Below are 26,911 nucleotides of genomic sequence, written 5' to 3' on the forward strand. Positions count from 1 at the left end.
ATCGGAATTAGACACAATTTAATAATATTTTCACACGTTTTGCACAATTTGGCAAAATTACAGCGTGATTGGAAATTACACCTAGTAGAGCTGCACGATTCTGGATAAATTGTGAATCATGATTTATTTGCTTAGAATAAAGTTTACGATAAAAAAAAAAATGCTTATTTCATTGATTTACAAAACCTGGACATAAGGGTACTAAACAAAGTAACATGTAATTTACTAGAGGTTATGAAAAATCGCATTCAAATTGCAAATCAAATATATACATTTAAAAAGTCCACAAGAGGGCGCAACAAATACATTATAAACCAAAAAGCACCTTGTTGTTATTATTGAAAAATTCCTCAAAAACAAATCCTATTAAAAATGTAAAAAAATAATCTAAAAACTGTTTCTAACATGCTAAGTAAAAAGCAAAACGAGCAGAAAAAAGCTTCATTAACAGTTCTATTATAACTTTGTGTTACGCTGGTAAGCAAATTTGCTATAAAACACTGTTATTTTACAAACGTTTTTTAAAAGTAAATATAAAACAATGAGGCCTTCAGTGTTTCCCTTGTAAAACTTGCTTCAAGCTTGTAAAGGAATTAAATAGAGAACAGAGTAAACAATGCTTGAAGTTTTTCAGCAACAGCAGCAATTAAACATTAAAAACAATATAATATAAAACATATAAAAAAACTTATTTAATGCAAAATGAAACTACTTAAATATTTGACACTCTTTAATGTGTATTTATTAGATATACATTAATACTGATTCGAATGCCTATAACAAACATCATGCAACTTTTATAATTGCTTACATTTATATAGTGCTTTTCTAGGCACTCAAAGCGCTTTACATAGTATAGGGGGAATCTCCTCAACCACCACCAGTGTGCAGCATCCACCTGGATGATACGAAGGCAGCCATAGTGCGCCAGTACGCCCAACACACACCAGCTATTGGTGGAGAGGAGAGAGTAGAGTGATACAGCCAATAGATGGATGGGGATATATATATAATATAATGGATGTATACATTTAGACCTCGCACAGATTTAATCCCATCTGTTTACACTCTCGTAATCCATTAACAGCTGTGTTTACATTAATATCGGCGTAAGAGGGATTTTATGATTAAAAACAGCGCAAAGTCTCGCACAGGAGCGCTGCATTCAGCACAAGACACAATGTGAGCATGTGAGCTTTTGAGAGTATTTGTGATCAAACAGTGCACGGGTAGCGAATTTAGTCAGATCTGTGTAATGCCCGTATTTTTTTTTAGCATCGATCGGTGGCTATTAAAGTATTGAACTGAACAGCGATTCCATCACACGTCTAGATAAACGTCTTTGGCTGTTACGTTTTGGTTTATTCAGCATCTCGTGTAGGAGCGCTGTGCTTTTCAACGTTTAAAAACGCGTCTTGAATATCAAATAGAAATTTGACCGCCTTACAAATGCATGCCACGTGACGGGAACGTTAATATACATCGCAGAATAGTTGTCATTTAGAAATTAGATTGCGTTGGTGTCTGAATCAAGTTCGCGATCTTTTAACGATTAATCGTGCAGATCTAACACCTAGTAAAAATATTCTGCTCACAATCGATATTTACCTTGATTTTTCTTTGTTTTGTACAATGGAGTGGTGGTGGCGTAGTGGGCTAAAGCACATAACTGGTAATCAGAACGTTGCTGGTTCGATTCCCACAGCCAGCACCATTGTGTCCTTGAGCAAGGCACTTAACTCCAGGTTGCTCCGGGGGGATTGTCCCTGTAATAAGGGCACTGTAAGTCACTTTGGATAAAAGCGTCTGCCAAATGCATAAATGTATATGTTTTGTCTCATATTTCATCTTAAGCATGCTCTTTACTGAGACTTTTGTCCACTTGGTTAACAAGCATACTAACTTTGGAACATAACATTTTACTTGGGGAAATTTTATTAGGTTTGGTGTGGTGAAAATGTCGTAATTGTTGAAAAATATATACAAATGTATTAAAATGTTTTTCACACTATAAATATTGAAATACTGTTAAACATGTAACAATTGGTATTTTTATAATGGATTTTTATAGTTTAATTTTAGAATTCTAGGACAAGGCTAAAACGGTTAAATCTATTCATAAAAGGCATTTGAAAAGTATCAAAAATAAATGATGAATGGCTGGTAAAACGTTTCCAATTCAGCTTTAATGAGATCTTCATATAAAGAAAAATAAAGCGGTTGAAATGCGTCTGTATTCATATAAATCAAGCACATGACAAACCTGTATTTGACTCAATTCTAGGTAATATAGACTTAATAATATTTCTCTTACGCCGCCCACCATATTATATTATATTTTTTATATTCATAATCCCATTCTATGCATTATGAACTGTAATTTGACCAAAGGAGCAAAAGATAAGGCAACATAATCATGCTGCCTACCTTTTTGCAACAGCTCACATGTATGTAACTTTAAAATGTTTCCTTCGTAGGCAGCTTGCTAGGTTTTGGAACAGAGCCTCAGGCTTTGTTCTGACATTTGAGTGCCAACAGTGACCAGAACAGAAAGGTAGAGTCAACAAACATCCCATGCAACTCTGATTAAATTCGACCACTAGATCTGATGGTGCATATTTGTAACTTTCTTTTAATCTTTCAAAGTCGCTGACAACAGTAAATTAAAGAACAATATCCTCTGGAAGGCCTTATTTACTTGCTTCATAATGAACTCCCAACATAACAGTGCCAGTAAGGCGGCTGTATTCTTGCTCATTGTGTCTTGCAATCCTTCTGGGAACAGGCGCAGAACAATAGAAAGATTCCTGAATCGTGCGCTCTGAAGTCACAAGGAATAACTAGGTTCTATGGATTCTTTGTTTTCGTCTTTGTTGAGGTTTAACGAATACCGGACTGCAGAAATGCAAGACCGTTAATGATCGATTGCTTCATGTGTGCAAAACAACAACATTTCAATGCAGAGATTCCTTCATGTTTCGCAACCATCTTATCAAAAGCATACATTGAGGAATCGCTTCGTTTAAAGCATGCTTTCCATTGAAGAGCAGTCGTTTAACTATTCAGTCATATGTCTTCACCATTTTCGAACTAGGACGAGACAACAACCTTGTTTGGATATAAATAGAGAAACTGTTCCCTCCTGTTCCTGAAGTTAAGCATCAATATTTAAGCATCTTCAAATTACCTTCGCTGAGAATTGTTTGTACATTTACATCTCGTTTTCTGCATAGTCTCGATCTGTTACCGTAGTTTCTTCTCACATTAATTGTAGCTCAGTTTATTCTGGACCCAAAAGAGTCATGTTTATTAATAAGAAGCCTTGTTAATATTTAGACGTCGTGAGGGCGTTAAGAGAAATCTTTGTTGTCTTTGTCAGCAAATTGACAGCGATTGTGCTTAAACTCGGAGAAGCTTTTCTCTTCGCTTTCAGACATCTCCAAGCGTATCAAACTCTAGCGTTTTATGAGATTCGCCTTTGGATGTCTAATACATATTTAATAGCTGAGGAGGAACGGTTTAATAGACAGTGTCAACCTCGGTGAGGGAGTCTGTCTGATTAATTTTACATAAGCCCTGGCCTTTATACTCCTCCGAGTGGCTGTTAATTCCCCAAAGGATTCGGCGATATATCCGGCACACCTTTTACAAGTAGTTGTGCGCTCATGTGAACACACGAAACAATGAAACGGGAGCCCCGATGTCTAGTTCAGTAGCTGTAGCAGCGTGATGCATGCCATCAGAGATTGAGTCAACAGCCATTCCAATCACAAAAACAGTGTTGTTGACGGCACGCTCCGTTGAGGGGTTAATACTTAATGACAGTTTGGATCTCTTTGCATCTTCAACCTGCCACACGGATGGAGTCTCAATGTTTCGAAGAGTCTTTCTTGGCGCATTTACGCCAAATTGATTATTGCTAATTGATTTAATTTAGGGTGTGTGGTTCTGACAGGAATGTACAGTTCATGAAATCCATTAACCAAGTTGTTTTTAACTGGTGGGTCGTGTCCCAAAAAATGGTTTTAGATCTTTTCTGAAATGGTTGAAATGGTAGAGCGGAGGGAGTAATGGGTATGGAGTGGTGGTGGCGTAGTGGGCTAAAGCACATAACTGGTAATCAGAAGGTTGTTGGTTCAATCCCCACAGTCACCACCATTGTGTCCTTGAGCAAGGCACTTAACTCCAGGTTGCTACGGGGGGATTGTCCCTGTAATAAGTGCACTGTAAGTCACTTTGGATAAAAGCATCTGCCAAATGCATAAATGTAAATGTAGATAATAAAATGCATCAAAACATATAATCATGCATAGTGAGGATAGTTATATATACTGTATATGTGCTTATCAACATGCTTCTGACATGGTGTGCTGTGTATTTAACTTTTTTTGTTGCAAAAATGAACAGAATTCAACCTTTTTCATTTTGTTATATGACGGTCTCATTAAACTGATTTGGAAACTTTTTACCAGGCCTTCATCGTTTATTTTTGGTACTTTTAAAAAGCCTATTATGTGTAGATTGCTCCGTTTTATCCTTGTTCCAGACCAAGACTTTCAATATTAAATTATGAAAATCCTATTACAAAAATAAAAATGATTAGGTTTAAAACTATGATCATATAAGCGAAGAGCGAATATAAACACAAACCATTTCAGTAGTTATTTTGTGAAAAGGTTTTCTGTAAATGTTTCACAAATTACGACTGTCCCACAGTTGTGGCGTCATTTCCACCGCACCAAACAGTTTTGCTCCAATGAGGTTTTGTCAAAAGTTAGTGTATTTGTTAACCAAGTGGACAAAAGTGTAAGTGAGGAGCATGCTTGAGACGAAATATGAGACAAAACAAAGCAAAATCATGGGAAATATCACTTGTGAGTGGAATATTTTCATTGGGCGTAATTTCCAATCAAGCTGTCGTTTTGCCCAATTACGCAAAACATGTGAAAATATTATTTAATTTTGTCTATTTAGGATGCATAAAATATTATCTATGAAATTAGCCTCAGAAAGACTAATGGAGTTGGCGTTTTAATTTAAAAGACTTAAAAAATGTAATTTGCATCAGTGTCATTTTCAGCACAGAATTCAATTAAACACAATACAGAGTTTGAGATGTGCTTGAAATTACACTGTGGTGGACTTTAAGAAAAAATGGACAAATCTCCTGTGATGCATGCACATACACTGTTGGACATTGTTAGTAGACAATGTGAGTGGTGGTGGCATAGTGGCTAAAAGCACAGGTCTGTTAATCACCATGGTTAATCAGCAAGGTCGCTGGTTCGAACCCCACGGCCACCACCATTGTGTCCTTGAGCAAGACACTCCAGGTTGTTCCGGGGGGATTGTCCCTGTAATAAGTGCACTGTAAGTCACTTTGGATAAAAGCGTCTGCCAAATGCATAAATGTAAATGTAATGTAAATGTAGACAAATAAAAAACAATAGCGAGACTGTGGAAAAAAGTTTAATAGAGAGTAAAAGCCCCCGAAAATGAAGAAACATCCATATATAGCTGTAAATAGATGGAATAGATTGTGGATTCTGTGTTGCACTCTAACTGAATATAGTCAGGTTCAAAACCTTATTATCATTTTATTTGTAAATTGCCAAATTCCTCCATTCCAAATGTCCAAAGTAGTTTGACACAGTGTTACTGTAATATTAGCACGTTTAGCGGACACCTTTCAGCCCCTAAACTTTAAAATCCATGAGTTGACAAAGTGTTTCTTTTGTGACTTCAAAACACTTGTAACTGAACCTGAGAAGTGGATACTATAGAATCAGACCCGCATGTAAAGAACCGCTGCATGATATTTGATACGCGCAGGTGTGTGTGTTCGGAGGTATCCGTATAGAGTGATTGCTGTGCTCAGATTACCAGACCATTTAGAGAACGGTTTATTGTCCTTCAATGCTAATGTTTAGGTTTCCACGTACATTGCGGCTGTACGTGTGGTGCATGCTGCTCACATTCGCGCAGCGGCTTCCGTAATTAGTCCTGACATGTTTGCTGGCACGGTACCACGTCTGGGTTGATTGGCAGGTGCATGATGTCATTTAAACCCTGTTTTTCACCATTTTCTTCTTGAATTTAGCATTTTCGCTCATTCTAGCCTTGGATGCTTCTATGTTTGTGTATGAAACTTTTCGTTAAACTCTTAATGTATTAAAGGCATCGTTCACTCGAGCATTTTAAACACCGTCAAGACTTTCCAAACCAGTATGGCTTTCTTTCTTCGGTGGAGACACAATTTGAAATTTTGAAGACTTTTGGCACTAGGTATGTGCCGGTATTCGGTAATACGGTATACCACGATAATGCACAGCTATGTTATCGTGGACACTTCAGAATACTGTGGGGGTGGGGGGGGATCTAGTTAACCTATTTGCCCAATTAATTTTTTCCATACTCACCGTAGCTTCCATCAACTAGTCAAGATTTACAACCAGGGACCGAAAAAAACCCTCATCAAGTGCCAAATGTATTCCAGTTAGTTGTTGGAATTGTGTTTTTGGAGCCAAGCTAGAGACAGACAGTTCGACTCCCAGCTCTTCTCTTATTGTTTACATTTCAAAAAATGTACATTTTTAACAGGAAATAAAGCATTACAAGGGCCTATTTGAAAACACTCCATTTCCCCTGTGGTGAGGTACAGAGCCGCAGTTGGAAAAGGAAGCCAAGGATGAGGAAACACGCCAATGCAGCAAATCTAGTTTTCTTCCTCAGCGCTACACTCTCATTCCGGGCATTTTTACATAGTGTTTTCCCTGATAGCCCTTGTGTATCATATTATAAATATTTTTAAGTGATGTTCTGGTGTTATGAAAATCCTGCATGCCTGCCTTAAATCATTATGGCGGACAGGTTGTGCCTGCGGTGGGTTATTGGGCCAAACAGGTAAAGCCTTGTTGAATCACTTCATTATGGGACAATCAGAACAGCCAAATGGAGTCAACGTCCACGTATCTGGACTTTTTAACATTTAATATTTTCCTCTCGAAAATGCCTGAGGCTTTGACTGCAGAAAGTGGCTTACTAGAATCGCATGATGCATTTAGCAAAATTAGAGCATGGACTAGATTTTTTTGGTTTCCTTTTTGAAAGAAATGCTTTCTTTGGATTGTTAGTCGTCTGTTTATACAGTATATTTTTCTTTTGCAATATCCTTGCCAGTTGCTCCAGAAAAGCAAATGAGAAATGTTGGAGGTATGGGGCATTTTAAGAGCCTTCTTCGTCAAAATGTGCTAGTGTATGAGGGTGAATATTTTAGGATGCAAAACATTATCTGACCCCACTCTTGGGAAGTATAGTGAAATTGATATAGGGGCAATAGTTATAGGGAAAAATGTGTCAACTTATGCAAGTACTTTTAAGACAGCAAGATGCATTTTTGCAAGATGCTTATTCTGAATAACCATTTCCTGTTCATTTTAATCACATTTGGTATTTCCTAACATCTCAAGTATTCTATAAACAAATGAATCTCCCTTGTGATTGGATCTGTCAATGTGAACCCACTTTGAACATTCTTCATAACAAATCTGTTCGCCTCACTTAAGAAAAACAATGTTTTATAGGAGTGCTTTAGCCCCTCCAACAAGCAGGCTTTTTTATTTTTATTTTTATTTTTTACCCCAAATACTATCCTTTTAATTATTAGACCATCGTTGAAGAACTTGATTTAATCTCCTTGAACAAAATTGAAAAATTATAGTTTTTCTCAAAATAAATATGATCGTTTATGTGATTTGCAACGTTTTAAAAGCTATTAAATGTTAGATTGAATTACCTCAAAATCAACATTTAGACATTGCACACATAGACCTCATGGTTTAGGAAAATGTTGTAGTGCATAGAGACAAACAGTAAGTGCTGTGGAGGATTTTGCTGCTATTTAGTGTGGTTTTTGGAGAAAATCATATCAAATGTGCCCTTTATCCTGGACGATTACGCCATTAGGCACAACCTAACCCTAGTCGAATTATACGTTTCTTATTTGTGCTATTTCTGTTGTGATTCATCAGGGATACCGTTGGCTTTTGCTATAATTTTCTAACCCAAATTTGCATGACAGTAGGACCAAATGTGTTCAGTTGACTGCTTCAAGAAGAACAAATGTATCGCAGATAAAATGTTGTTACTTTAAAAATTTATATTTTTATTTTCATTTAAACCTGTAAATAAACAAAGTTTTAAGAGTTAAAAAAATGTTTTACTAATCAAATGTAAGTAAATTAGTGACATTGAGCATGTTAACTAATTTGTATAGATGGTTACATTTCGTTACTTCAATTGAAGCACACAAGATGCACTTTGAAACATTCTCAAATCATGCTGAATTACATCAACAGGTTTTGTTCAATCTCGACTGAATGCTGTCATTAAAGCAAAAGGGGTACATACTAAATACTTAGACATTGTAAACTCATATAAATAGTTTTTTTTTTGGTTAGTCTTCTCACTCAAATTGCTTTCCTGATAATATACAGAAATTTGCAATGCAAAGTTGTTTATTAAATTAGTGAATAATGCCAAAAAGAAGACTTTTGGAACCCACTGTTTCGATGAATTATTGGAAACTATCGGCATAGATTTTTGCTGATAACCGATGATTCCAAAATGGAACTATCGGCACCGATTAACCGGTAAAACCGATATATCGTCAACCTCTAAAATTAGAGATTGACCAATATGTTGGTTTTACCAATTAATCGCTGCCTATAGACCTTTTTCACGGTAGCGCCATCTTTGTTTTTAATGGGAATGACAATGAGGCCGTATAAAGCTCCTAGATCACATCTTTCTGTCCACAACTCATGTTGTATGGAGTCTTTTGTCTACTGAATGTTCTTGTAAAGACTGTGTGTTTATCCCTCACAGCCTCGTTGTCATTCCCATGAAAAATCAAAGATGGCGCTGCTGTGAAAGAGGTTTATATAGACAGCTCTGGAAAAAAGGAAGAGACCACTGCAAAATAATCAGTTTCTCTGGATTTAGTATTTAGTATGTGTTTGAGTAAAACGAACATTTTTGTTTTATTCTATAAAGTACTGGATATTGGGCTGGCCAAGACAGCACCCCAGATCTGGTGGAGAAAATCTGGTGGAGGACGCTTGAATTATGCCACGTACAAGGTTATCCTGGAAGAAAACTTGTTTCCTTCTGCTCTGTCAATGTTTCCCAACTCTGAGGATTGGTTTTCCAGCAGGACAACGCTCCACGCCACACAGCCAGGTCAATCATGGTGTGGATGGAGGAGCACTGGATCAAGACCCTGTCATGGCCAGCCCAATCTCCAGACCTGAAACCCATTGAAAACCTCTGGAGTGTGATCAAGAGGAAGATGGATGGCCAGAAGCCATCAAACAAAGCCGAGATGCTTGAATTTTTGCACCAGGAGTGGCATAATGTCACCCAACAGCAATGTGAAAGACTGGTAGAGAGCATGCCAATATGCATGAAAGCTGGGATTGAAAATCAGAGTTATTCCACCAAACTCGTCCCAAGTGAAAACAATAATATTGTGTTGATTATAAATGAATATGAACTTATTTTCCTTGAATTATTCGAGGTCTGAAAACACGGCATCATTTCTATTATTTTGACCAGTTGCATTTTCCGCAAATAAATGCTCTAAATAACAATATTTTTATTTGGAATTTGGGAGAAATGTTGTCAGTACTTTATAGAATAAAACTAAATGTTAATTTTACTCAAACACACGCCTATAAATAGTAAATCCAGAGAAACTGAACATTTGCAATGGTCTCTTCATTCTTCCAGAGCTGTGTGTGTGTGTGTGTGTGTGTGTGTGTGTGTGTGTGTGTGTGTGTGTGTGTGTATATATATTAGAGGTAAACCAATATATCAGTTTTGCCGATTAATCTGTGCTGATAGTTGCATTTTGGAAAGATTTTTATTGGCAAAAAATGTTGCCGATAGTTTCGAAATGTTTTTTTTTTTTTTTTATATTCCTCCGTGTTCGGTCCAGAACGCAGAATGGCTTAGGTCTACAGTATAACAGTGGCCTCTAGAGGTGAAATAAAAACAATCACTGACCCTTGTTGGGATTTGCTGTATCTAAATCTTTTATCTGCAGTATTCATCCATATATTTTTCCTCATTTCAATGCATATTTCGTTTTTTGATTAGATATATAAGTGTCCTAAATGTGACTATAAAAAGCTTCATTTGGTTAATAATTACATATAGAGCAATGTAACGAAGCTTCATTCATTTCATAATATTTAGTATTTCATGCTTCTTTTATTTAAAATTCCTGCATTATGCATCAAATGTTCATTTTTTTGTACTGGTCATTATTAGGATTGTAGTTGCTCAATAAACTGCATTTGGGATTGTATTAATTTTGGCCACTTTTAGCCTCTGTGTGTGTGCCTGTCATAGTAGGGAAAGACTAAGAACATTAAAAACTATTTTATAAATCTAAAAAAAGTTTTTATAATCAGCCGATTAATTGGTTATGAGCCTTTTCCACCAGCGTAGTTATCGGTATCAACATAATCCTCAACCGGTCAACCTTTAATATACTGTATATATATATATATATATATATATATACGTATATACATTTATAATGTACAACTCTCAGAAACTGAAATCTCTTTATATGATTCCTATTTGCTGTGGAGATGTCCCGAAAGGCGTTCCAAGCTCATGGTGTGAGAAGCAATTCATTATTGGATCTGTTTGTCTGGATTCCAGCTCTATAATCCTCCTCTTTAAATACACTTACATCAAGCATTGGCAACATCCCTTATACACAATCTACTGCCTATGAATTCTGTATTTTCATATGTATTTCCATCAGCGTCTGCTTCACACAGTGATATATCAGAGGCGCTGTGTTGACTGGCTTTGATTTAAAGATGGTTTGTGGCCACTCTGATGGTTTGTTGACTGGGTTTCTATGTTACAGAAGTCGAGTCTCTTCGCGTTATGGCACTATTTATTGTTTCCCACTTTTAATGTTGTGTTTGGCCAGCGGAGACTCCATGGTTAAGTGTTTGATTATTTTCTAAGAAGCACATTCCAAGTTTGTACGAGACATCAATGCCTTTCTTTGTCATGTAGAGAAGCGATGTAGTGTGTGGCAATGGGTTTCTATAGGAGAAATGTCTCTTTATAGTACGGAACAGCAGGGAGGATGCACATATGTCATCTTTATCGAAGATTTGAAGTCAATAACGATAATAATAATAATAATAATAATAAATGAAATGAGATGTTTTCGATTCATTCATATTTATTACGATGTACTATTTGTTTGAATTCAGATTGAATCACTCTTGTCTTTTCTAGCAGAGGTTTTGGAGGCTTAAGACAATTATTTCTTTTATTGCTACTTTTTAAGGAAGAATATTAAAATAAATGTGTAGGCAATGCTTTTATAAGGCCAAATAGATTAAAATAGCATTCTCACACTGACAAACACTTTTAGATTTAATATAGAAATGCTGTAGAAATTCAGCTTCACTCACAAGACCAACATATATCCCGTGTTATCTGAAAAACCTATTTTAGTGTTGTACAAATGGTGTTTAAAAGTCTGAGAAAATGCATCTATTTTGCATTATTTTCCAATAGACATTTGTATAGCACATTATGTTACCATATGAGTGAAAAGTTGGATTGGAATATGTGAATTTCAGAAATGTTCCTTTTGTTTTAATGACAGCATGCACTCGAGCTGGCATGAACAAAGTCTGATGAAATCAGTTCAAACCCCTCAAGCTTTCTATTTATTTTCAGGCTTGAATTTAAAAAGGAAAGAATTTCAGATTTTCAATGTGGTCTCAGACTTTTGGACCCCACTGCATCTTTAATATTAAAGAGAAAACTTAATAAAAAAGCAGCAACTTTATGCTTTGCATATACTGTTCCCCTAGTGTCTCTGATTTGGTTTGGTTTGTGGAGTTGGTTCAACACAAATGAACTTATGCAACAGGGTCTCTTATATCATGTTACACTTGCGTCCTCTGTGGAATAAGTGCTCATTTTTCTTTGCATTCAGTCTGTAATCTGGCTAATTACATTTTCTTTTCATGTCTTTTTGAAGCACAGACTTCCCCACACTCTGTCAAACTTTCCGTTATCATTGATTGCGGTCTCTTTAAACTGTCTTGTCGTGAACAAGTAATTATAGATTTTGAAACAGATTATCGCGTGCGTTACGTTAGTGACAAACTGGCGTTAAGGAAATGCACATGGTCCGAGAGATGCTGCGATTCGGTCCTAACGTGTCACACATGTCGAAAAATATTTCAAGCCGCCTGCTGCCAATATGCCATTATAGAAACGTGTCCGGTCGGTAAACGTCCTTGATGTTACGCCAAGATAAGCGCAAACAATGTTTTTTCCCCACAGACTAACCTTTGATGATTTAAAACAATGAATATATGAAAGCACACAGTATGTAGACCAAATGCAAAAAAAAACCCTTTCAGTCTAGATCAGAGTGCTAGTTTAGCACCATTTAACTGATGCTTGTCACTATGGAAACGTTTAATTTAGTATAAAATAGCTGGGGATTTAAATTTCCCAAATCATTGTTGAAAATGCCCTTTTTCCCGGATGTAGATATTAAAGTTCAACTTTTATCGTCATTTGCAAGAAGTTTGGCTTCTCTCACTGCTCGCTCTGTGAGGGTCGGTTACTCGGGTCGCGTTTCGTCCAATAATGTAGTTTTTACTAGTGTAAACGAGAGTTGTGATTTATCAATTAGCTGAATGAAGCCACACTATCCAGGCTAAATAAGAAGCACATGTCACCTCTGAGCCCTACAGTACACTTCTAATTGATTAGTGATGGTGTGCAATATTTGCCAAGTGTTTGTTTAACATCTGTACGCTTCGTATTAGATTGCATTTTGCAAGTTTGAAGGATTTTTATCATTCCTAGTGACACTTTCTCGCAGTCGAGGAACTCGAAATGTGGCTACAACCATTTATTTACAAGACTGTAACCAAATATAAATGTAATATTTTTGGATCAGCCTTTAAAACCTATATCGGTCGATTAATCTTAGGAAATATTGGTGCAAACACGTCAGGGTCTGAAATGAACTTTTGCATTAAGGGGCAATAATTGCATCCCCAGATTAGATTTTTTAAGGGGAATTTTTTTACATTTACGAGGGATTGTTTTTTCTCTAAATGCATAAAAATATAGGTGTCCTCCTTGAATAATTAGATTGAGAATATATTACTTCCTACTCATAAAATTAAAATGTATGTGAGAACTATGCTCAGAACATCATATTAAGCGCCTATTACAAATAATAAACAGAGGACCTCATTACGGGGGCACGTTTTTAATTTTGGGGGCATTTTAGTCACTTTCAGTGGCATTTTGGCTCCAACACCCCCTTAAATTTCTGACTCTGGTGCAACGATCTGACTCCGGTTTTAACGATCAAGAAATGCTATTGTTGTGCAAAAATGTATGCTAGAACACAATGCTAGTAACTCACACTCTCAGATACCAGTTAAAACTAAGAGTTGAAAAGATCTTCACATTTTCTTTTCCATCTTAAAGTATGACGTTTATGCTCTTTAAAGTGTATTTTCCCAAACAAGTATGCCTGTGCTGTAATTTAAACCCTTAGGCTACAATTATTTTGATTGTACCTGATTGCTGACGCAGCTTTCTGTGCATTTCGAGAAAACGTGTGCTGTATTTCGCTCTTCTGTGGTCTCATGTTTTAGAGACGCCACCTATATTGCCTTGATGTATGCCGACTGATGACAAAACCATGTAGCCCATGCTGTCTAGTTCGATATTACCATCCTGCCTCTATATGTTTGTCTAGAAGGGCCTTGAATTACACTGACATGAGAAACCTTATGAGGAAAATACTGTAAGTGCATTTCTGATCATTTGTGTAATCCAAGTGTGTGCTTTTAAGGATCATATGTGCAGTCTGATAAGATTTGGATTTGTTTTTGTTTTACATGTTAGCATACTTTGAATAGCTGAGGTATGCAAATACGTTTTTGCATGGATTGTGTTTTACATGTGGTTTTATTTGGCCGGGTTTGATTTTCACTCTCACAGTAAGTTAAATGTGAACACTGAGTCTTTAACTGGAAAAAAAGAAAAGAGGTTTATAGGCAACTTCTACAGCACTTTTTTGATACAAAAAAAAAAAGCAAACCTCGATTAAACTAAGCTGAGTAAAAAACAGAGATGAGTTTTGCATGTTTGTTCAAGTGCAGGTCATTTATAAGGATAAATCCAAGCTCGCTCATTAACCAGAACTGGATTTAGTTTCTACATTCATCAATTAGCATTAAGTCGATTTTAACCGCAGCAGATCCCACACATAATATTCAGCGATTCCATTTTGCACCAAATGTTTCCACATCTTGTTTTAATGTAGCTCTGTAAATTGAAGCAGAGGCCATGTTTATACATTTGGTGCATTTTCTTCTCTTTTCCCTCGCCCATCCACGTATGTATTTTTACATTATACAAACATGTCAGCATCTTAGCATGTTTGCAAACGTAAACACAGCAAATCTTAACGTTTCTGAAGTGGCTCTCTACACCAGATACTATCAGAAGAGCGTGTGTATGTCATTGCTTATTGACCCGAGGCTGGTGCCGTTCACTGAAGTTGACTTCTGTGTGACCCAACTCTGAACCACAGTGCACAGAAATTAAAATAATTTTTCACAGCACTCACCCCAGAAAAAGTTCTGCTGGCATGGAGTCACCGAACTAAAAAGACTGTTGGATGCCATAGCCGCTCGTGGATGTCCTCGGATCGCTCCTTTGGAGGTCGTGGTGACCTTTGAAGTCCTAAACTGGGAGCAGAAATCATATCAAGGCATACGAAGGAACAAAACGCCACAGCAAACAAACAAAAAGACGAAACCCCTTGAACTAAATATTCACTCTAAGCACAGTGTGTATACTCAAAGTTGCATCTTTGAAAGCAGTCTGCATCCCACGAGCACGTTCAGCCACAGATATTGGAAGCAAACGGAATAACGGCATATTCGAGTGTGGTTAGGAATGTACTTACAAGCTTGTTGGGTCTCGGTGACTGGGGTTGACCCAATCTGATTAACCATTTACGCCCCAGTGCCTGCCTCCTGTCGTCCTGGGGAAATCGTGCGCACCCCACTTGTGGTTCTGTGGTTGTTTGTGAGGGGAATGAGACATTCTCACAATCCAAAAACGTGTAAGCTTTAAAACACCATTTTTTTCGGGTCCCCTCCTGATAGGCTGTTATTGGAGAGGCTGGCTCATGTGTTCGGTGACATCAGAGGGGTTGACGAGGGCTCAGCCCTCTTGTCAGTGTTCCTGAGTGTCCTATTCACATCCAACGGGATGCGACCTCAGCTCCTGTGAATACAAAGGGAGAGGAACTGCTCCATCTAATGTGGAAAGCACTTTTTTTTTCTCTCTTTATACCTCTCTCGGGTCCTTTTAAAAGTGCTTCACACATATTTAAGCCTCTTCACGTTGCTGCTTTATTCTAGTCAAATTTTGTCAATATTTCATCATGTCATATTCTTTCATTTTAGTCCATTTGAGTGTAAAATCTTTGTTATCGTTGACAAAAACTCTTTTGTTGATGAGATGTCCTGAGTTTGTGGCAATGCCAAATTTCTTGAATTCATAGAGTCACAGTCCTGGTATCACTTTTAACATGTTCTCCTGCATGGGTGCCCTTCCTTCAGACTCCAGGTGTATTGCAGACGCACGAGTTGCATAATCGTCTCAGAGAAATGACAGTCTGCGGGGAATCCTGCATTTAGCCTTGAATCACGTCTGTCTCTCTCTCAGCGCCCTGCAGCACAGCGGTTCTCCATGCTAACGAGGGCTCAATCGTGTGAATTAACTGCCATGATTCATCAGTCTGTTTTGTGCGCCTCACAGGTTGGGATTTTGGCACGCAGTCAGCACTCCGTGGAGAGTATGCGCCTCAGGTGTTTGTCTAAGCGTGGAGAAAAATGTGGCGAGGTATTTGCACTTCTGCATGCTTGCTCTCCTATTTCGGGGTCATATTAGGTGGTACGAGTTCAATAACATGACTTTAAAAGGACATTACAATTTTAGGAAGTGTTTCAGAAACCTAAGACGGTGTAATACACTCTAGTATCCAGGGCGAGCATCACTATTAGGGATTTAAACAAACTCTTAACTCAAGAATTGAATGTGTGTGTGCTATCACTTTGCTGTGTGATTGTCACCTGGTGGGATGATCCCATAGACTTGTATTGAAGGAGGGTTTCGAGCCGTATCTATGCCTAGCAATCACCCAGAATATCCTAGCATTGTCCCGGTAAGTTTTTGCACTGGCAAGCACAATGTACGTATTCTTTACAGAATATAAAAATCGAGTTGCCATTATAATGTTATTCCAAGACTGCTTATTATGAAATGGTGGTGCAAATGAAAATAATGAAAATCTCTGCTTTGAGGATGTGGTGTGGCTATAACAGGAAATGTTTCGACCACAGTAGAAAGTTCCCTAAACGTCTTCTCTAAAGGGACATATGAGCACAAGGGTGATCAGGGACAATATGTGTAAAACAAGATCTGTGCTTTCATCGTACTTTTGAGTTAATGCAGAAACATTTAGAAACAATTCTTAGGTCTCCAGGGGTGAATTCTCTTAAAGGGACAGTTCACTCAAAAATGAAAGTTCTCTCATCATTTTCTCACCCTCATGCCATCCCAGATGTGTTTGACTTTCTTTCTTCATCAGAACGCATTTGAAGAAAAATAGAAAAATATCTTGTCTCAGTAGATCCTTAAAATGCAAGAGTATGGTAATCCAACCTTTGAAGCACTAAAAAGAGAGACAGTCAGCATAAATGTCATCCATAAATCTCCACTGGTTAAATTAATGTGTTCTAAAGTGAAACATTTGCTTGTGCTGTGAAAAGATCTGTATTGAAGTACTTTTTAACTACAAACCAGCGCTTCAGTCAGCAGCACTTTGGGCATTCACGAGAGGGCTGAGTTCTTGTGGTCTCTCGTGTGACGTATTCGCGTTGGTGTGTTATGGATGTAGTAATCTCACGTTTTTCTCTCGGTTGAGACATCCAGGATGAGCACACAAACGCCCCATTGTGAGTAAACAAACAGATACAGATCTAAACCAAAACCAACGCAGCTTCTGTATAGCGTTCCTCCTACTCACTTGTAAACAGCGCTGCTCTACCACTCAGAGTGGTGGTGGCGTAGTGGTCTAAAGCACATAACTGTCAATCAGAAGGTCGCTGGTTCAATCCCCACAGTCACCACCATTGTGTCCTTGAGTAAGACACTTAACTCCAGGTTGCTCCGGGGGGATTGTCCCTGTAATAAGGGCTCTGTAAGTCGCTTTGGATAAAAGCATCTGCCAAATGCATAAATGTAAATGTCTTCCGGGTGTGTCGCACCTGTGTTTGTTTACATCACACGTGCGTACTGCTGCCGAACGAAAGGGATGATTTATAGATAAAAATGACTGAAATATTGATCTTTTGCACATCAATGGTGATCGCGTTGCTTTATAAGACATTATTTTAACCAGTGGAGTCGTATGGATGATGTTGCTGATGAGAGAATTTTCATTTTTGGGTGAACTATCCCTTTAACAGCTTCAACATAATGTGTGATATTTTAGCGCAAAACCCTGCTTCATATTACATTTCCGTTTGCTACATTTACGCCTCTCATTCACACTAGAACTGCGTTTTCTTTCACAGAAAAAGAGCACTTCGAAAATGCATTTGCAATGCAGTTTCATGTGCGGCATCACCATAATAGTAACTCCCAAAACTCTAACATGTATCCCCCTTTATGTTCATCTTGCACACTGTACAGTTCATTTTAATGAAGTATATTGAACAAGCAGCAAAAATCCTTTTTTGAGTGTGTATGAAACGCTGTAATTTCATACTTGAAGATCCTCGCACTTCACGGCTGAAACCCATGACTGCACATTTTGCTAATTATAGGCACTCATGAGAAACACTGTATTTTTATTCATGTTGTTTTTGCTGTCTGAACACGTCAGCAGCGATGCTTCAAATATCTGCTCTTTGTCCGATGAGCACTGGTGGTCTTACTGCGAGCATGGCTTCAATGTGGTCCGTGTTTGAAGAAAAACGGACTGCGTGTGCCCTTCTAAAGCCCGGCTTTAGCTTGGCTTGCTTCAGTACAGACCACACATGCATAAACAGGGCATTAGATGCTCGAATTTTATTCCTGGCTGCCGGCGGAACCGCGCGCTAATGCTTCCAGGAGACATTACACCTCGGCAGAATTTCACACGTTAATAAATTAGAGCCGTTTTGAGTTTATTGCACCTTTAATGCTGAAAGCCACAGCCTGCAGACGGCATCAAATGATATTAGAGGTTACGTATGTTAGTTTAAATTCAATCATTAGCGTCAATTGGGCTTGTCTGGGAGGGCGTGAAATTGTTAAATGGAGCCGTTTTAAAGATAAACATTTTCCGACATTTGTCGTCACATGTGAACTTGCACTAGCTCACACCCTGATCACAGTTGACATGCATATTTTCCCCATAACTTCTGTTTTTCTTTTGCAGCTTTTTTTTCTTCTTCTTTTCTTTGTAGATTTGCTGCTTCAGGGTAAAACAATATTAAACTTCCTATGACACAGGATACATGTCATGTGTTTTTTAGGCCGAATGTTTTAAAATTGTCTGAAAGGGATAGTTCACCCAAAAATGTTAATTCTACAATCATTTACTCACACCCAGGTAGTTCCAAACCTGTAGGACTTACTTTCTTTCATGGGACGCCAAAGGAGATTTTAGGTGGAATGTTAAGCTCAGTCACCATTCACTTTCATTTTATGGAAAAAAAATGAATGGAAGTGAATGGTGACTGAGATTAACATGTGTTCCACAGATAAAAGAAAGCCAAATCCCTTAAAATGTAAGAGAAGGATCATTTGAAAAAGTGTATTGAATTGATTTACTTGAATTATGTACAAAGAATGTTTAGACCTCAATTTGCAATCAGGTATTTTAGCTAAAGGAAACGTACCTTGATGCACACTAGTTTGTGCATAAAAGCAATACAGTACGCATACTGTAATACAATATATTATTCATTGTATTGGCCAAGTGGAAATGACATATCTCAAAATATTTGTAGCAACAGTATATTGCCCTGTAACTATCAATGATAGGCTTTGATTTTATTAATTGGAATTTTATTGGATTGCGAAATGTAGGATGTGATTTTATTGGTTAATCTAATTATTTTACCGCCTGTGAAGCCTTGGTGAAAGTTGTTTCAGAGGTAGAGAAAGTATTTTATTTTGAAGAAAGATTATGTTCGTGTTGTGCTAATACCTTTTGTGTTACGGGTCAAAAATGACCAGCCCAATAAGATTGTTAATAAATCTCTCATATTGCATATATTATCCCAAGATATTGCATTCGATATTTTATAAACAAATTATTTTTTAGTAATTATGACATTAGCCTTAAATAATGCGTTTTTAATTAGCTGACAAATTACAACAGTTTTTTTTTTCTCCATAATTTACAAATTTATCACAGCAAATTTATTTAGAGTTGGTAAAAACAAAAGAGATGAGATAACATGTGTTATATATAGTGTTAGAAAGGTCTTAATTAGTAAAATGCAATGAGCACATTTGTTTCACTCAGAGGTCAAACTGCAGTGAGAATATGGAAGTGTAAAATTCCCACAGACATAAATATAATATACAGGAGTGGCTTTTTGTCACGTTTTTCCTTATTAGTTCCTGAAAAATACATATAACATTGAAAATGACATATTGTAATGTACAGCAGACTGTCCCGATTCAAATGAACCCAAACACAACATAATATGATAAGTAGATCTTAAAATATACCTCAAAGAGTGTACATGGAAAGACGATGCACAAAAGGGTGCAGTGTGTGTGTGTGTGTGTGTGTGTGTGTGTGTGTGTGCATAAGTGAGTCTGTTTGTGTGTGTGAGTATATTTGTGTGTGCATGAGTGAGTCTGTTTGTGTGTGTGTGTGTATGTTTGTGTGTGTGAGTATATTTGTGTGTGCATGAGTGAGTCTGTTTGTGTGTGTGTGTGTGTGTGTGTGGGTGTGTGTGTGCATGCATGAGTGAGTCTGTTTGTGTGTGTGTGTGTGTGTGTGTGTGTATGTTTGTGTGTGTGAGTATATTTGTGTGTGCATAAGTGAGTCTGTTTGTGTGTGTGTGTGTGTGTGGTTTTTTTAGGTGTGTTTGTGTGTTTATGTTTGTGTGTGTGTGTTTTTGTGTGACTGTGTGTGTGTGTGTGTGCGTGCGTGCATGAGTGTGTGTGTGTTTGTGTGTGTGTGGATAAGTGTGTGTATGTATGTGTGTGAGGTGTGTGTGTGTGCATGAATGAGTGAGTCTGCTTGTATGTGTGCATGTGTTTGTTTTTGTGTGTGTGTGCATGAGTGAGCGTTTGTGTGTATGTTTGTGTATGTGTGCGTGAGTGAGTCTGTGCATGTGCGTGTGTGTGTGTGCATGAGTGAGTCTGTGTGTGTGTGTGCATGAGTGTGTGTGTGTGTGTGTGTGTGTGTGTGTGTGTATATATTTGTGTGTGTGCATGAGTGAGTCTGTTTGTGTTTGTGTGTGCATGCGTGTGTGTGTGCATGAGTGAGTTTGTGTGTGTGTGTGTGTGTGGGTGTGTGCCTGTCCGAGGACTATATTTTTTTCAGATACCATATGTAAACAGAGGAATTTGATTTCAATTGGATCATGTAAAAAAAAAATTTGTCAAAGTCAAAATGACTGGAACACATCATTAGGGTTAAAGAATATGCACCGATAAATCGAACAGGAATCTGTTTCAAAAATGTAAATAGGGTCAATTTTGATTACATGCAATCTTAAAGGCCCCATCCACACTAAACTCACTTTCCTAACATCATCATTGTTATGTAATTAATGCATTTTTAATGTCAAATGTATTCGTTTGGATGTGCCTTAAGATAGCAAGTGGAATATTTAGTTTGAGATTTTCTTTTACAGCAGCAGCAGCTGTTTATTTTTTATAGTAGACAGGTATCCTTTACTGTCTCACAACATATAATTCAAGGTCGCTGAAACGTTTTCCATGTTTTGACGGCCACATTGACCTAGTCATACAAAACACTTTTTAACTCAGGCTGGCAGAGGTCAAGCCACAGCTGTGATCCGAACTGATTTTTTTGCGTCCAGCACATCGCAGAACTCTGGGATATGACAAGATCACTCCAACCCCAGTGGCTTTCGCTTGTGGCACGGGCACATAGTGAGAACGGCAATTAAAGGAGAAGAACCTGTTATTTCTGTCAATTATCACATGTTTGTTTGCCTGGCGAACTGGCACTGTGAGTGCAAGAGTGACGTTTAGAAAGCCGCCAACGGCCCGTGACTCATCGCTGTCAGATATGCGTGCTGTTTACCATGACGTTGTATGTGGCGTAACATTTTGTTCTTTATTTGAATAACCACTTTGCCAAAAATCATAGTATTTATACTATTAGTAAAATATATAATTAGGTACAAATGATGCTTAAAACAAGCAAAAAATATGCAAATTCAAAAACAAAAAATAATAAACAAAATTCGGTCATCGTTTACTCACTCATGTCGTTCCAAACCACTATGATGCATACTGCTTAAAATTTCATTTCATGTCAATCACTTTCATTGCTTCTTATTTCCATGGAAAACTTGAGGGCGAGTATGATTTTGGGCAGTTTTGCTTTCTAAGGTAAATTTATCTGGTTAAAGATGTTTGGATATTTTTACTGGAAGACAAGACAAAGATCCTCATTACAAACGTGTTTTTTTGCATGCATGCAGCAGTTTTTGTTAAGGCAAAATGGGACTGGACATTTGTTTTACATTTAAGTTTTATTTGTACAGTTGAATAGTTTTGTGAGCTGCAGATGAATGTTCAGATTTTGCCAAACATTAAAGCGAAAAAGTCTTTGATTTTGATGCTGTGATCAGACTTTGTGCTGTCTGCACACACATGTGGCTCATAGACTAAACAGCTCTCAAATGCTCACTCGTGCTCTTTGTTTTCATGCTTGTGTGTGCCACTTTTGTTTTCAGACACCAAAAACCCACAAAATATTCTGAAAGCTACAGATACATTTTGAGAAATGTTTAACCTCAAAGTTTAAACTCAAAGATGCACATGCATAATGTGTGAATGCAAATACAGTTTCACAATAATTCTAGCTTGTTTATCATTATACATGATATATGCTTGTCCATCATGGCTTGTATAGTTTTATATGCTACTGGCAACTGTAAAGGAATATTCCGGGTTCCATAAGTGAAGCTTAATCAACAGAATCGGTTGCATAATGTTGATTATATATGTGGCAGGGCAGAGGGCGGGGCGGGGTTGTGATTCCGCACACCCGGATCAGGCTAATTAGCCCTCGAGAGGGATAAAGGCCGACCGGAGACGGCAGTGCGACAGAGAGAGAGAGAGATTTACGGACAGCTGTCCGACACCTGTGTGTGTCTTCGTATTTTTGGTTCAGTTTTATATTAAACTTTTAGTTATATTGTCAAGCCGGTTCTCGCCTCCTCCTTTCCCATTAATCCCCTTACACTGGTGCCGAAACCTGGGAAGGAGGAGGGATGCGCCGTAGTAGAGTCCTCGCCACTACCATCCACCCCAGCCGGAGCAGCCGTGGCCAATCGCCGGGGGACGGAGGAGCCCGGCTGCCTGAGAGCGGAGGTACGGCCGCCGACTGCGAGAGGAGGAGGGGCTCCTAACCGACTGACTTGAGTGGGAGGACCACTGCCAGGGGCGGAGGAGACCCCTACCAGCCACTGAAACGTGGCGGGGTCTGAGACCAGCCGACTGCAAGAGGGTAGGGGCTCCTGGCCGACCGCCTGGAGAGGGAGGACCACTGCCAGGGGCGGGGGAGACCCCTTCCATCCACCGGAACGCGGTGGGGCGTTCCGTCCGCCAGGGGCCGGAGGACTTCCTCCGATCCTACCGGGGATGCGCGGCTGTCGTCCATTAGAACGTGGAGGTGTGGCCGAGGACCGAGCTACGACGTATCGGATTCAAGCCGCTGATTTTTTTCTCTCTCTCTCCCACTGCCGCTCCGTGTTGGCCTTTCCCTCTCTTTTTTCGATTGTTTTGTTAATTTTGGCGTTACGGCGCGTAGGTGCCACAAGGGGGGTACATCATGCCGTGGGCTCCTCGGCCTGAGAAAATGAGGGAATGTGGCAGGGCGGAGAGCGGGGCCGGGCCGTGATTCCGCACACCGGCCCCTAATCAGGCTAATTAGCCATTGAGAGGGATAAAGGCTGACTGAAGACGGCAGTGCGACAGAGATAGAGAGATTTACGGACAGCTGTCCTACACCTGTGTGTGTGTGTTTGTCTTTTTGGTTCAGTTTTATATGAATCTATTATTTATATTGTCAAGCCGGTTCTCTCCGCCTCCTTTCCCATTAATCCCTTTACACCATAATAATGTCCTTTCATCCCTTCTTTTCTTTAAAAAAGCAAAAATGTGGGTTACACTGAGGCATTTACGATGGAAGTAAATGGGGCCAATCCGTAAACGTAAAAATACTCACTTTTTAAAAAGTACAGCCAAAAGACATAAAGGATATGTGTGTTTGCATGATTTTAGGATAGTGGGATACAATCACATACTAACCTTTTCTGTGTAACGTTATATGCAATTTTACAACTTCATGGCCATGATGAAACTCTAAAACGACTGTAAAAATGACAATTTAAACAAGTTAACAGCTCAAATAATAGTGTTTTTTATAAAATGATAAGCCTCACATTTCTGCCTTTAAACCATGTAAAAATTGTCCGCATTGACTTCCATTGTAAGTGTCTCACTGTAACCCCAATTTGTGCTTTTTTTAAAGCAAAGGAGGGACGAAAGGAAATTTTATGGTAATCAACATTATGCAACAAGTTGACTGAGCTTCACTAATTGAACCCGGAATATTCCTTTAATAAAAATGTGTTTATTTCTTTAAACGGGTAAAAATGAAATCGTCCAGAACGTTTGTATTGTGTTGCTGTGAGCTTTGTAAATAAACTGTAACATTTATAATTGTGCATATTAGTACTGTTTAATTATTATAATTAGTATAATAGCACATTAGCTTCGTGTTAGGATTCTGATCACCCTGTCAGGTTTGTTGTTGTTGTTGTTGTTGTTGTTGTTGTTGTTGTTAGGGTACATAATAATGTACATTATCTGACTAGGTTACGTAACAAATAAATAAAAGGAGATTAAATATTGTTTTGTTTTAAAACTATGTTGATTATGTGAGAAGGAAGAAAGTGATGTCAGTATATACACATTGTTTAAAGCATAACAGAGTTGTATAATATAGTGATTTATTTTCTAAAACATAAAAGGAAAGAAATAGAAGTTATTAATATACAAATATATGACAACTGGATTATTATTTAAACCAGATTGTCATTTTGGGAATGACTTATTATTCAAGTATTCATAAAATGTATTTCTTTGCATCTTAACGAACTAAATGAACTATATGATTAAAGGCATGTGTTCGTTTTAGTTCACAGAACTATTGAAAATCTTAATTATACATTCTTACAATTTTTGTCATAATTTGTTGCAGTGATTTAGAAATTAACTTGCTTGTTTGACTGAAACAAAATCATGTTTTTGATGCCTAATGACTGGACGGTCCCGTGGTTTCCTCCGCTCGGTCGTGCTAACGAGCTTACAAAGGATGAAAGCGAATGATGCAAATCAAATCAGGCTCATAAATAATTAAGAAAGCATTACTACGTTTGCGATGTTTATGCAGAAATGAGATTGTTGGCTTTGCTTTTGTATTCTGTGGCCTTGTGTACATTATTTCTGTGATTGTTCTAAACATTTATCCGATATTTGCAACATGAACTACTGTAATTACTGTCTAAATAGATCCAGCGTTTCTTTGTCATGCGATATTCTGCGGTCGATCGCTCCAAATAACGAACGCTTGCTTCAGAAAGACCGAATGGATTTAGTGAATCATCGTTTAATGATCATGAAGTGGAAGCTATAGAGTTATTGTCCTCACATAGAAGTTATTTAGCTTTGTTTTTATTGCAATATTATTTAAACTGATGTTGGTGTTATTTTGAGACCTCTGCTGTTTGCACCCTTGAAACTATTTAAAACCGACGGTGTGTTTTGTCTCTGTAAAGCGTGGTGACATTATCGCAGTGTTTTCCCCACACGGTCATTTAAGGTCAAGAGATGCAGCCGCAAATAAACGTGGTCAGTGTTGAAGAGTTACTCCTCTTAGAAAGGCTGGAAAGCATGTTTAATCTCAAAGGTTTCTGCAAACGAGAGATGATGGAGAAACATTGTGGATTAGGCTACGGGATACATTCATTTGACCCCGTACACAATGCATTTTACTTTGTAATGTAACATATTTCTGATTGAAACTGGATATTCAACAAGTTAAAAATACCTCAAAATTGTTCAGTCGAAAAAGGAAAGTCTTGGCAGACACAGATGAAAAGACTTTGCTTTGGAATATCACACCACAATTAATAAGACTAGAAACATGTATTAAGACAGTAAACGGGGTAGACTGCTTGTTAGCTTTAAATGCATATGGTCGTAAGCATTGTAAACAAATGTTTGCACGTAGCATCTGTCTTTATAAGGAATTATAAATACAAATCCTTCCCTATGATGATCTTCTGTTTTGTCTGTAAGGAATAGTTCACCTCAAATATACATATCAGGTTGTGATTTGCTCCACATGTTGTTCCAAACCCTTTCCTCCTTCTGTGGAACACTAAAGGAGATGCTAGGCAAAACGTTAGCTTCAGTCACCATTCACTTTCATTGCAATGAAATTGAATGGTGGCTGATACCAAAATTCTCCCTAACATCTCTTTTTTGTGTTCTGCAGAAGAAATTAAATCATCCGATTTTGGAACAACACGAGGTTGAGTAAACGATGACTTTAATTTCTGGTCACAAAAGTTCATGGCGTCGCATCGGGCGAATCAGAATTGCCATCCAGTGTTAAAAAGCACAAAGCATGCATTTTGAGACGTGACTCTGAATGTGCATTCTAGAGCTAGTACGGTAGATCAACAGTAGGCTATCCGCTGTGTCTCTAGCAGTGGTTTGAGCTAATATGATACAGAGGCTTGTGTTAACATATGGTAGCGTTCAGAGGGAACACACTTCAGTGTAATTCAGATCTCCCTTCCTCTTTTTTCAGGCTCTGGGAGTACTTGATGGGTTTGGCAGTTCTCTCATCATTTTAAAAGACTATTTTTCTGGCAACTCGTCTCCATGTGCGAATACATTCATTTTAAATGTGAGTGGATAGTGGCATTGTGAATACCGGATGGTTGTAACCGTAACAACCAGGTACTACCACCGATGTGATGTCAGAATCACAGATGGCAGATAATGTCAGGGTTTATTTTTTCATTTAAAACAGTACAGTGCTATTAATTCCCTCTGCATACATATCTTTTATTGTACATTTCTAATGTTTTATTTCCTGATTTCACTTCACCTGATTTTACTTGTGTTATATAGAATTCAAGATTGGAGCTTTAGCGTTGTGTTTTTTTTTTTTTTTTCATTTTTTAGTGTATTTTTTATATATAAACAAACACTTATAGATGCATAATATCAGCCAATGTCGGTTATCAGCCGTAATATAAAAATTTAGATTAATAACGATTGGCCATATTGTATTTATCAGCACATCTCCACTCGCAGTATTTTGTGACAGAAGCAACGGCCAAACTGCCCGGCGTGACTTTGGTCAAAATCAGGGCCTGGAAGGGTGCGGAAATTTAAGACTGGCCTCTCTAGTCGTATTTGCATATTCTCTGTGGTGAGCAGAATTCAAAACAGCGGTGCAACT

At 38.0% G+C, this 26,911-nt stretch overlaps 2 protein-coding genes across 4 annotated transcripts in view; one reads left to right on the top strand and one right to left on the bottom strand.

The window, feature by feature from the left end:
• The window catches only part of LOC127657402 (runt-related transcription factor 2-like), an 82,456-nt gene extending 67,284 nt beyond the window's left edge, over window positions 1-15,172 (bottom strand). The window contains exons 1-2 of the mRNA XM_052146166.1: window positions 15,056-15,172; window positions 14,714-14,834 (exon numbers count right to left, since the gene is read on the bottom strand). Coding sequence (XP_052002126.1) covers window positions 14,714-14,771 — 58 coding nt within the window. The 5' untranslated portion in view covers window positions 14,772-14,834; window positions 15,056-15,172. The remainder of the gene's footprint in view (window positions 1-14,713; window positions 14,835-15,055) is intronic.
• The window catches only part of supt3h (SPT3 homolog, SAGA and STAGA complex component), a 149,336-nt gene that overhangs the window by 20,143 nt on the left and 102,282 nt on the right, over window positions 1-26,911 (top strand). The gene's annotated exons all lie outside the window — the stretch shown is intronic.

The sequence above is a fragment of the Xyrauchen texanus genome, chromosome 16 (assembly GCF_025860055.1).
Source record: "Xyrauchen texanus isolate HMW12.3.18 chromosome 16, RBS_HiC_50CHRs, whole genome shotgun sequence".
Classification (NCBI taxonomy): domain Eukaryota; kingdom Metazoa; phylum Chordata; class Actinopteri; order Cypriniformes; family Catostomidae; genus Xyrauchen; species Xyrauchen texanus.